The 12,725-nt window shown below is 51.4% G+C and overlaps 1 protein-coding gene across 1 annotated transcript; it reads right to left on the bottom strand.

Annotated features, from left to right (window-relative positions):
* Positions 1-5,141: 5,141 nt before the first annotated feature.
* MTG1 (mitochondrial ribosome associated GTPase 1) lies at positions 5,142-12,724 on the bottom strand. Its single transcript, XM_070943164.1, is given in 15 exon segments — positions 5,142-5,398; positions 5,811-5,983; positions 6,227-6,339; positions 6,429-6,510; positions 7,448-7,544; positions 8,222-8,283; positions 8,790-8,880; positions 9,980-10,036; positions 10,329-10,409; positions 10,813-10,926; positions 12,321-12,370; positions 12,475-12,622; positions 12,624-12,668; positions 12,670-12,700; positions 12,702-12,724. Coding segments are annotated over 14 exon segments (1,113 nt in total). The 3' UTR covers positions 5,142-5,398; positions 5,811-5,864.
* Between the last annotated feature and the right edge of the window lies 1 nt (position 12,725).

Here is a 12,725-nt window from a genome sequence, read left to right as displayed (position 1 = left end):
CTGGCCCAGGCCTTAATGGCCCATTGACAAAGGGTGGGGGGCAGGAAGGTGGGAGCTGCTTTGTCTGTAAACTATGCTTCTCATATTTCTCATCCAGGGAAATATAATATTCTGCCTTTTTCACATTTCCTAAAATATTTCACTCTTCCAGGAAAGGGGTGGGTGCTAACTTCCTACAGAACCAAGGGAGAAATGACCTATGAATCTTTTCTTGTCATGTGGTGCTTCTTGTGGCGCTGCCCCTGAGCTGTTTTTCCTGCCTTCCTTCCCTGGAGGCTGAGATGATCCCCTTTGAAAGGCCCTGCATGGCTCCCTCTGAGGGACCACCCGCTCCCGGCTTCACAGGATCAGCTCAGGGGTGTCCATAGAAAGATCTGCCTTTGATTGCCCAAGGGTGGGTAGCCTCCATCCTAACCTTGGTTTTCTATCCTCTGCAGGGTCCCCTGAGCTGAATGCCCTCCAGGTGCCCTCCATCTGAGAGTGCCATGTGCAGGGGGGGGGACGGATTCTGGAAGGGGGCAGTCCCTGCTCCCCCCTTTGCAGCTCCCTCCCCCTGGAGAGCCACTGCGCCTCCTCCCGTCCAGCCCAGGATGGAGGCTTGCTGGAAATGTTGGGGTGCACTGCCGACAAAAGGGGTTGCTTTCCTTTGGCCCTTCCGGGTGGGTTTATCGGGCATTTACTTCGGAGGGCTTTTTTTAAAATTTATGCTGGGCGGCTGGCAGGCTTCCGGAGGTGCCAACCCATTACCCGAAGTAAGTGCCCATTTTAACATGCTGACAAATGGCTTCCAGTTGAAAGGACGGAGGCTCTCCCGCCTTCCCCTAAGCCACCCCAGAGGGAGAAGGATCCTGTCCCCCTAATTTTTGAGAGCTGCCCCGATTCCCTCCCACCCGGCAGCCTTTCCAGGGATTCATTTCTCAGGGTCTCCCCCCACCCCGGAGGGTTCCGACGCCTGGAGGGCAGCCCCGACCTCTCCGATGCCCAGGGGAGGGTCGCGGCCAAGACGAGCCTCCGCCTCTCGGGAGACCCCCATCCTTGCAGCGCTGCCTCCCGGGGGTCCGGCCGTGTCCCCCCCCCCCACCGGCGGGGGCGTCGGCGCGAGGGAGGCGCGCAGTGACGAAGAGCCGGAGCCGCGCAGGAGGGCCGAGCGCGGGGCTGTCGGGGCGGCTGCGGCTTCTGGAGCCCCGGGCGGCTGGACGGGCGCGGCGCAGCGGCAGGCAAAGCCCGGAGCGACCGAGAGCGAGTGCGGGACCCGTCGGGTAGACCCCCCCCCCACGGCGCGGCTCAGGGAGGGGGGAGCCTCCTCCTGCGCTAGGGAGGGACGGGGGGGGTCGCCTGCGGGGCGATGGAAGGAAACGCCGGTTCCGGGCGGGGGGGGGGCCACGCTGGGCTCCATCTCCTCCGCCTAGCAGAGCCCGAGGGGGGTGGGGGGGGGGCTGATTTCGGAGCCGCGGGTGCTTCAGGGAAAGCGCCGGGGAGGCGATCCCTAGAATAAATGGGCATCTGCGCCGGGGGAGGATTGTTCTAAAAGCCCAGCGCAGAAGCTGAGCGTCCGTGCCTGCTAAGCTCACTAGGTTAACCCTGCATGGAAGCCACCATATTTAGGCTGCATGACCAAAAAGCCAGCCCATCTCAGAGCTCGGCAGACCGGCAGAGCTCCGGGCAATCCGAGGGCAGCCAGTTGGTTGGCAAGATCCGCGAAGGGAGGGCGAGTGGTCAGGAGCTCCGGGATTCCGCATCCAGTTCTGGTCCCCAGGATAGGGGGAAAAGCTGCAGGGATCCTAGAAGGGCAGAGCAGCACAGGCGATTTAGGGGGCTGGAGGCTGAACACGTTGGGGGTGCCTAAAGTCTAGTGAAGAGAAGGACAGGAGAGCAGCCTTCCCCTATCTGAGGGGCTGCCCCAAAGGAGGGGGGGGGGCCGCCTGTTCTCCAAAGCCCCTGAAGCCAGGACAAGCAGCAACGGAGGGATCCGCTTGGAATCAAGGAGTTTCCTGACAGGGGGGACAATAAAGCAGGGAACAGCTTGCCTAGAGGAGTTGTGGGCGCTCCGTCCCTGGAGGTTTGCCTGGGAGGGACTGAGGACTCCTGCTTGAGCAGGGGGTGGGGCTAGAAGGCCTCAAAGGCCCCTTTCCGTATATCCCTGCCTGGCGAGACACTGGGTAGCTCCAGTCTAGATCATTTCTGGAGGCAAACCGAGGTAGCCTAGTCTCCAAGCAACAGCAGCCCTCGTGGTTTATGCCAGAGGAACTCTGGGCTTTCTAGGGTTAACTCTAAAAGCAGAGCAATCCAGGCAGCCACGGCTGACCCCCCTTTCCCCCCTTGGTTTTGCAGGTTGGGCCCACTTCCTGGAGACCATGAGGGTGAAGTGCAGCCCCGCCGTGTGTTGGACTCTCCTCTTCCTGCTGGCCATTTTCATGGAGGGCATTGTCTGCAAAGGGGGCCGGGGTGGAGCTCGTGGGTCAGCCCGGGGGAGTGCTCGGGGCACCTCCCGGCGGTCCAAGTCTGCCCCTCGGTACCGCTCCTCCGGGACAGCCCTGCGTGTGGCGGCCGCTGCTGCTGCAGGAGGAGCCGCGGCAGCAGCTGCAGCGGCCGGGATGAGGATGGGGGGCCCAGACAGCCCCCAGTACGGAGAGATGCAGCCGAGCAACAACACTGCAGGGAGCACTCACCACCCCGGTCCCTGGCCCCTCCTCTACGTCTCCGCCTCCCTCTGGTGTGTGGCCCTGGTGCCTCGGGCCTTCTGACGCTCAGAGCCTCTCCAGAGCAGCCTCTTCCCCTAAGCCTCCCCACAAGCGATCTGGGGGGGGGGGGGGCAAGTGTCCCTGCGACGACTTACTCAATGGTGCCAAAATACATTACAAGCCACTCCTATCCCCGGCTGGTTTCCCCGGTTTTTAGTTATTTATTGAGACTGCCATCCTAAGGTCAATCCAAAGGGGGAGGGAAATGGTTAACGAACGAACGGTCAGTGTCTGCTGGTGGACAGTCTGAGATGCGGTGTAGCTGCCCACTCCACGTGGGCCATTATTTGTCTGCCAAATTCTTTATGCAGCTCTTTTGTAATGATTAAGACATAAAGACCTTCTGCCAACAATTTATTGCTACTTTTATACGGTGGATCTCTAGGGAAGAATTCCTCCCTCTGGTGCCTTGTCCAACCAAGGAGCTTTTAACTTCGGAGTCATTCCGCACTAGGTCCACCCAGGTGGGAGCTCGGAGGTCAGCGTGGAGAACGTGCTAGACATGGAAGAGACAAGTCGGACTCAACCACGGACAGTTTTTGGCTACTCATTTCTCGAGGCCAAATTATAGATCACAAGCTAGTTGTGAGGTTCAAGTGAGGGGACAATACCTCGTCTGCTATCCTGAGCAACTAAGAAAAGCAAAATATTATCGGCTCTTATCATGTTCAAGGCTACTATGGAAAAAAAATCAGTTATAATTCAACCCCGTTTCCTTGTCCGTCTTGAACTGAGAGAGTTCGGCCCGTAGCAGGTGGCTTTTCTTTTGGGCAAAATGGGGGGAAGCCTTCTCGCTTTGTTCTGAACTGGCTGAAGGGGGCAGCTGCCATGTTGGTGCGAACGGCTGAATCATTCAGAGGCAGCCGTGTTCTCCAAGGAGGCAGAAGGCGGCGAGGGTCGAGGACAGAAAGGGCTGGGCGCTGAGCTGGACAGGCTGCCATTGTTGTTGTTGTTATGGTTATGAATGTGATTTTATTTCCTGTGGAAAAGCTTCTCAAATGCCCTTGCAACAGCTGGGGGATGCTGAAAATGTCTCATTCACCTCTTTTTGGCTTGGAGATTTCTGCCCTCAAAGGCCGCTAAAAATTCATTTTGGGGAAAGAGCTAATTGGGTCAGCCATCTCCTTTCAATCTGACCACCACGGTTTTGAAAATCTGCCAGAGTTTTCAGAAATTCAGTAGGGAGATTCAGGTCCAATAAACAGCTTTGCGCGGTTAATACGACATTTGCTGCCCTCAGTTATTATGACGGCTCTTGAGAAGATTATAAAATGGATTAGACAAATTTGTAGAGCTATTAGATTTGATGGCCATGAATTTTGCATTACATACAAGAGACACATCTTCAGTGCCAGCGATGAGAAGACACAGCAGCTTTCCCTGGCTATGAACTTTTCCCCCATGCAGCTGAATGGATTCCGTGTCACACGCAATGCTGCTCCAAATGGACCTTTGCCCTGATTTATTAATTTATCCACTCCGAGACGTTTTAAGAAAAACATTTTCATACATTCCTACCTATGATGTCTGGGTGCAAACAGAACTAGGAACGGTTCCTGATATTCCTTTACCTGCTGGTGATCAGCTCATTTAATAAAAGTCATTACAATCGCCTGGTGTGCGTGTGGCATTTTGGACTGTAAGGCTCTGGGGGGAAATGAGCAGGTTTTGTTTCCCAATGATGAGCAGGTGAAGGAAGGGACATTACGGCAAATGCACCGGAGGGTGTGTCCTTGTGTGAGGTTTTGACTCCTGGCGGCTGCCTGGATTCATCCCTGCAGTTACAGAAGCTGCTGGCCACTGCGATGGGGCAGCCTTTCTGCACTGTGGACTTGTATTCCGCTTCTGATCAGGGACGATGGCAAAATTCTCTTCACGATCCGTATCTTCAGCCAGGGACGCCTCCTTCCACCACGGCCTTTGATGTCTGTGGAGACTCTCAGACATGCAGGTCATGGTTGTCCCAAAGCGGCTTTTTTCCCCCAAAAGGCAACGGGACTTCCTTGGGTTTTCTCCTTTTTCTTGAAGGCGTTTCACTTCACATCCAAGAAACTTCTTCAGTTTAGAACTCCAGAATAGAATAAGAGAGTTGGAAGGGACCTTGGAGGTCTTCCAGTCCAACCCCCTGCTCAGCAGGAGACCGTGTGCCGTTTCAGACCGGTGGCTGTCCATTCTCTTCTTAAAAACCTCCAGTGTTGGAGCACCCACCACCTCTGAAGGCAACTTCTGTTCCACTGGCTGATTGTTCCCCTTAGTTCTTGGTTGCTTCTCTCCTTCGTAAGTCAGTTCACATCTTCCTTTTAGTCTTGCTTTTATCCTCTGTGTCTTCTGCATCCTTGATGGAGTTAGACTGTTCTTTCTTTCTTCCTTGGCAGGAGGGAAGTTGGTGCAACACCAATGGAAAAGCAATCTTAAAATTATTTATTCATAATATCCAAAAAGGGAAGCTATGGGATACAGCTCTGGTACAAAACATGGGAAAGCAAGTTTAACTTGCAACAATGTTATCGGATTATGTGGTTTGAACAGATCACAAAGTAATGCAATCGGCCTCCAAAGTTCTTTTTAAATAAGAGGTAAACAATAGATCTCTCCAGCTATTGCTTTGTCATCCAAGACAAGCCGGTGTCCATCCCCTGAAGATACAGCACGGAGGACTGGAAAATAGATATGAAATGATCCAGGATTAGTCATTGAAAAAGCCCAAGGGGAGGTTCTTCCAAGGGAGTTTGCATAAACCCAAAAGGACCGGCTGTAATAGCCACGTGGACGTTGCAAGGCCCAACCCAGCTGAGCTTCTGAAGAAAGCAAAGGCCTCCACAAAGCAGTGCAGGGAGTTATCCGTCACTATATATCTACCGTGTTTCCCCCCAAATAAGACCCTGTCTTATATTTTTTTGAACTCTGAAATAAGCGCTTGGCCTTATTGCCATGCACTCAAAAGCCCAATTGGGCTTATTATCAGGGGACGTCTTATTTTGGGGAAAACAGGGTATATGTGTCTATCCCAGAGGTATTGGCAAAGTCACACTGGCCTAGCTTTTCTTCAGCACACGGTGTTGCTCCTACCTCCTGCTCCTGGTAGATCCTGGGAACTTTCCAGAAGAAAACTCCAGGGGAAGGTCAGTCAAGGATCTCACTCCCTTGATCCAGCATTACCTTCCCCAGAAGCCCTTTACGGAAGGTGTAGATGAATTCACAGGCTGCTGCGTTGTAATTGGGGACCGATACATTCACATTCCCTGCCGAAAGGAGGAGAAGCCTCAGTGCTCAGCCCCGGTGGTCTTTCCTCCCCAAAAGGGGAAAAAAACCCTCCAGACTTGTAGAGTCAGAACAACCTGGTCTACTAACGCTTGGCCCTCCGTTAAGCCTCCATCCCTGGGCTCTGCCATTACCCACTCGTGGACTCAGAAGCACCTCCCCCCCCACCCCCCCAGTGACCTGTAGCCAGAGAGCTTCCCAGTGACAAGAGGACAAGGACTCACCTGTGCCAGTCAGGACCTGGACTTTTTGCACTTTGCCCAGGTGCCGTGCTATGCTTCTGAGTACACTCTCCACCTTATCGCAGGGGCCACTCAGCCCGTAACGCTCCACGTAACTGCGGAACAGGAGTGGGGGGGGGGAAAGATGCCTGAGGCTTATGGAGGGTCCCCCTGTGGCCCACACACAAGCTCAGGGCCACCTCACCTGAATTGCTGCTGCTGGTTCAGCACATACAGAAGGTAGTCAGCAATGACCTCCACTCCCACCAGGTGATCAAGAATTGCCCCTGAGTAAAGGAAGAAGAGGAGGAAAATGTAGAGGTAGTCCTGCTGGCGAAGTAGGGCAGGCAGCGACACGATGGCTGCAACCCAAAAAACTCCAGACACGGAGCGACAGAGCTGTAAAATCAGATTTAAGGGTGGATGCCAATTTGGAGAGGGGGCAACACATCTGGACTCTATGGACATTAAACAAACACTGCAGGAATTAGACTCTCAAGGCTGTGGAAACAGCAAATGTCACCCTCCACTAGTAAGTTTCACACAAGGAAATGTTAGGTTACACAAAGGAGCAGACGATGAGTTACAGGGAAAAAGAAGCCCAAGTCAAAACCGCTGGACAAAGTGATTGCTGACTGGCCTCCTTCCTTGGCAAAGCAAACCGATTCCAGGGCCCTCCTGTGCTCATCCAGCAGGACCCAAAGGCTCCCTCGCCCACCAACCCTATCATTCACATTTTCATGTTCGGTTGCCTGGCCTGCCTTTTCTTCAAGGGCTCAGGACAGCTTCCATGGGGATCTTCCTTCATTGGATCTTTGCTACAATCTGGCAAAGGGGGATGGATAGTGGGAAGGAGGGACCCAACATCAGCCAATGAGGGCTCGTGGTTGAGGGTGAACTTGAATCTAGTTCTCTCGATTCTGGTCCAAGTCCTTAATCTCATTTATTTATTAAATGTGTACGCTTCCCAACCCTCTGCCAAACAACTCTGTGTGGCTTACAATACTCTAAATAACGAAGAAAACAATGATAGGATTAAAACCTTAAAACGTCAGGCATTAAAAGCTAAAACCTTAACATTGATGTTAAAATGGTTAAAAAACAATGTGTAGATGGGGTGGAGGTGAGATCTTGTACTAGTCTACTAGCCGCCTCCAAAACGGGGTGCCCCATTGGTGTATAACCACGTGTCCCATATTGTAACACTGCTCAGAGTCCTCTCACCACATAGTGCCAGCTTCAGACCCGTCTCAACGGACTCAATTTGGGGAGACAGCACCCCAGGAGTATCCAGCAAGTACATGAGGGGCTTTTCAGACACCTGGAATAGGAAGGTATCGGATTCAGTTTTACAGTCGCAAAAACTGCCACAGAGAATGATAGGACACGATGATTTCTGACATGCCGAAGAGCTGATTGAAGACATCAACTTGTTTTACATTTTCTTTAGAGTTACCCACCATGACTAACAAAATCAAGGTTGCTCAACCAACTTTTATACCCAAAACAGGATTATACTCCCAGCATCTAGAATCTTTAACCACTATATCAAAGTGGTTCTCGGGACATAAGGCACAATTGTTTGAGACATATTGCTTTAAAAACTGTTATAATGCATACAATTGGTTACTAGATTTGGTTGCAATTCTTTATTTCATGAAGACCTGAAATGTTACATGGACATGCACCTCTAAGTCGACAGGTGTTGGACTATGCCACGTTATTAATCCCCATTATCCCACCCAGATTGTCCTCTCTAATGAGAATGAAACAGGAAGCCGTTCAGTTAAGATCAACCCTACTATCAGTCGGTCACAAGGGAGAAGAGGGGAGGAGAAAGAGGGTGCATCTACCAAGCTTTGCTGACAATGATCGGCTCTCTCGGGCACCCACTGCCTAGGGCTGTATTCAGGTGTTCTCTACTTAAGAATCACCATTTCGAATAAGAACCCAAGTCTGTGCACTTGTCCCCATTTGGCGCAGAAACTCTTGGATTACCTGGATCCTGGTCAGAACCGCTTTGGTTATACCTGGCGCCCCACCAACCGCCGCGGCTTTTCCTTGTCGCAGGGCAAGGAAGAAAAGAAAAACACAATTATGTGCAATTGAAGACGGCAACGCTTAGCTTGTCGTGTTGTCAGTGGCTGAGGACCTAATTGTCCCTTTTGCTTTAGGCCAGTAATCAACCATAACCAAAAGGAGATCTTGGCTCCTCCTTGGCTCACCAGTCCTTTTCTGGCAACCAAGCAGGGATGTCTCATCCCCACGTAACTGTGTCAACCCAGTTCCCACTATTGCTGGACAGATTTCTGAAAAACTCACACTCTCCAACAACTCTTTTCTTGGCCTCCAAGAACTTACTTGGCTGGGTTTTTAAAATTTTAAATTTCAAAAGAATTTATCACTAATCACTAATTCACTAATGTGAAACATTCAGCAAAGTTGAACCAGACCACCATGTTTTCAGGATTATATCATGCTCACGACTTTCCTCCTTGTATATCGATTCTATTGAATGCTCTATTCAAATGTATCGGTTTGCTTGAGCAGAAGCAACAGGAAATACCTTTCTTGAGGTGTAGCTTTCTCAGTGAATTGATGATTGAGGATTTTCCCACATTCGGCACACCGATCACCATGATGTTGTTATCCACATTCTGGAACCAATCAGAAACAGTTGAAAGTAACTTTGACAACACACTTGGCTCAAGCAAGAAAGAAAAGAAAGATTTTGGCAGATTTCTGGAGGGTGACATATATGGAAACATCCATTTCAATATCCAGGTTCCCATTAACTTCAGGCCAATGATGGTTGAAACCTGGGTCTGTGCCAAGCCCTAGGAAACATTTCTTTTCTCTTTTGAGATGCTTATAAGGCTGGAAAGGAGCAACCTACAAAAGCCAACTCCGTGCGTCCTGGAGCCTTTGCTCTGAACATCTGCTGGCATGAACAGATGATGTTCTTAATGAAATCTGCATTTTAAAAAGAAGCATTCCCGGGGGCTGAAAAAGATGGAAGCCACAGGGGCTCATCTTTTAAAGCATAATGCAGGAAAATGCTCAATTATTTGTTAACCTTGTAAAATTTAGAATTTCTCTGAGGAACTTAATAGGAACACACAGAGGATGGGCCGTCTAAAGAAAGTCTGCTCTGATTCATGATTGCCTTTGTCGAGGCAATTATTTGCCATTTTATTTAATTTTAGGGAGGAAAGTAAAAGAGGACCATCCAGACCTTCTGACAAGTGCCATCCTGAATAGAGCTCATGATCTTCAGGTTAGGGTCCCCTAAAGTTATAGGCGGTAAGAGAGAACCAGTTTGGCAGAGTGGTTAAGGCATCAGGCTAGAAACCTGAAGACTGTGAGTTCTAATCCCACTTTAGGCCCAAAGCTAGCTGGGAGAACCTGGCCTAGCCACATTCTCCCAGCCCTAGGAAGGAGGCAAACCTCTTCTGAAAAACCTTGAAGCCAAGAAAGCAGCAGGGACTAGTCCAGGGTGGTCATCAAGACCCACATGAAGGTGTACAAGTATGTGCACGCATGCACGCACGCACACACACTCACTCACGTATGTACCGGGGGCAGATCTAATGGAGTGCTAATCAAGCCCACCAGAAATGAATCCGTTCCACACATCAGGAACATTGCCACAGAAAAGGCCGGGATGGTCCTTTTTGTTCTTAACCAAGTGGTTATTTAAATAAAAGGAAAAGCACAGCAATGTTTTTGTTCTCCAAAATGTCCAGTTTAACTCACCTCCGCCCTCTGATAACGCTGGCTGTTTTTGATCAGTCCTGTGAGAATGGGAACAAGCTACAAGGAAAGAAAAGACAGATCCAGTGGAACTGCAGGCCTTTTTTGTCCTTAGACGGAGGGAACTAAGGTTCCATGCCTCCTTATCCGTCTCTCTTTCCCCCTCCCCCGCAGCTAATTAGAGACAAGGTCAATTATTCATTCATTCAAGAAAGGTAAAAGGCTGCCAACTCCTTTGTACCAACTGCTTTGCTTTATCTTTCAACGAATAGGAAGATTGGTTCTAGAATAAACAGCTCTCGTCATCCAGGCTTATCGTACTAGAATATAATTTTGTACATTGGAATTTTACCTTCTCGATATTTTCGTCTGTTAAGCAATCGGTGAAGACAACGTGCTGCAAACCTTGTTGTTCCAAAAGTTCCAGAATTCTCTAAGAGCGCATCAAAGAGATTCATAGGAAGTATTAATGCTGTTGTTATTATAATTTAGATTCATTATAGCCACCCAGCTTACTAAATATATTAGTAAGGCAAGAGGCTTTATTGATTACTTAATCAATAAAGTAATCAATAAGGCAAGAGTCTGATGAAGAAGCCAGATGTTATCAAACAGGCCAAAGCAGATCTGAAATCAGACACAAAATAACAACAGCGAAAGTTCAAATTCCCTACTGTAAAGTTAGCATGAATTGTTTGACAGGGCCAACATTCTAACAAGCAATCCAAGCTGAAAGAACTATTTCCCATCCTTATTTGGACACTTAAGGGTGTTTCCCAAACTCTGGTTCAGCCTGCAGTCTATGAAAGAGGAAAAACCGACAAGACTCTACTCACCGACTTGTGGGTCAGATCTGCCAAATCCATTTTATTCAACACCAGCAAATGTGGACGGATCCCCAGGACTTCCTTCAAGACAGGATTCCGCCCGGAAAGTGGAATGTGCATGTGCTAAGGAAATAAAGACCCACAATCCAGATGCACAAAGGGGAGCACAGATTTACTACCTGCACCATGAAGACTGGTAGGTGAAGACAGCATGGGAGCCCAACTTCTATCATTCTCAAATTCAAAACTTAGGAAGGACAGAGGAAATTATAGGCTGGCCACCTTAATTAGTCTGTTCTAAATAAAGTGGTGGAACTGAGAGTCAACGGAAGAAAGCAACTACTGCAATACTATTGAAGAACACCATTTCTTCAAAGAAAATCAGCATGGATCCCACAAAGGTAAATCCTGCCTCAACAACATAAAAAGCTGTGGAAACCGTGAAAAAGGGCAACCAGTCTCTCTAAAACAAAATGCTGGAGGTCAGAACTAAACAAAATGCTGGACTTTTGACCCCACATGCACAGTTTCCTTTCCCAGCAAAAAGATGGGCTACTTATTGTTTACCAAGAACATTCTCTCATGACCATGAGCTACCTCACGGTCACCCTCTACTAAGGCAGCCTAGCAGTTCTGGAAGAGGAGAGATGTTTTGGTGTCCAAAATATTCCATGTGGACAATCCAGGGTATCTGGGAGAGGCAGACTGAGATGCTGCAGGTAGGGAATATAATCCAACTTGCCCCTCCTGCCTCCTTGCCGGGTTTTGTGGCTGTTCTTCAGCCGAGAGACAGTACACTCCACCCTGGTGCTGGTCTCTCTTGCAGACAGAGCAATGGGGAGCAGAGAGGAAGCCCCCAGAGGGTCTGTCCCATAGCACAGCCTGGCTGGAGCTGGGGTTCAAGAGCGGGAAAGGTCTGTATTCAGGATCCACCTGTTGGGTGCAAACCAGCCCCAACCCCTCAATCACCGCAGTGATCTCTTAGATGGATGGACCAAGGTTTCCCTTAGAGAAGGAAGAGTCCAAAGCTATGCAGAAACAGCCTTGTGGTCTCCAGCACAGCCAGGCCAGAAGGTGGGGGGGAGGTTGGGGGGGCAGAACCGGCCACTGGATGGAAGGAGGCCGGTCGGTCATTTGCAGATCCCTGATCTCGACTGCATCACCTCAGCCAGACACTTCCATGCACCCCATATTGCCTGCACAGATAGCCTTAGGATCCTAGGGCTGGAAGGGCCCCGGGAGGTCCTCTAGTCCAGCCCCAAAGGCAGGAGTCCTTATACCAGCCCGGACGAACGGCTGCCTTGTGCCGGCTCCACACCAGAACACCTGCTCCGTTCTCTGGGATGCCCGAGGCAGAGGCGAAGGCTCGGGTAGAGGGTGCTGGGCCAAGGAGGCTCCACGGAGGCGGTGCAAGCGGGGCTCTCTCTTTCCCCCCCCCCGCCCCGCCCCGCCCCAGCCTCTCCTGAGCAAAGCGAGCGCCGCGGGGCCCGGCCGAAGGATATGCGGGCGTCGTGCACCTCCAGCAGGCCGTCCACGGAGCGCAGGCTCTTCCTCATGTCCTTCAGCCCTGCGGGGGGAAAGAGGCACCGTTGCAACCTCCGACCCGCCCACCCGCCCGCCCGACGGAGGCCCCTCGCCCGCCCGCCCGCCCGCCCGCTGCCCCGGCCGTGCCTCGAGCCATGTGCCCGGGGAACCAGCGCGCCACGTCGCGGCCGCCGCACTCGAAGCGCTCCCGCCAGCCGCCCCCGCCGCCAGCCGCCCGCAGCAGCGCCCCCGCCAGCCGCATCCTGCGCCGCCCGGGGACCCAGGAGGCTGCTCCGGCCGAGGCGGCGCGCCCGGATGACGACGGCGAGGCCCCGCCGACGCGCCCGGATGACGTCTGAGAAGCCCCTCCCACCGAAGGGGGCGCTTGTGACGCCATG

The sequence above is a fragment of the Pituophis catenifer genome, unplaced genomic scaffold (assembly GCF_029215685.1).
Source record: "Pituophis catenifer annectens isolate HBS135680 unplaced genomic scaffold, rPitCat1.0.hap2 SCAF_4, whole genome shotgun sequence".
NCBI lineage: Eukaryota > Metazoa > Chordata > Lepidosauria > Squamata > Colubridae > Pituophis > Pituophis catenifer.
This window is presented reverse-complemented; position numbering and strand designations above follow the sequence as displayed.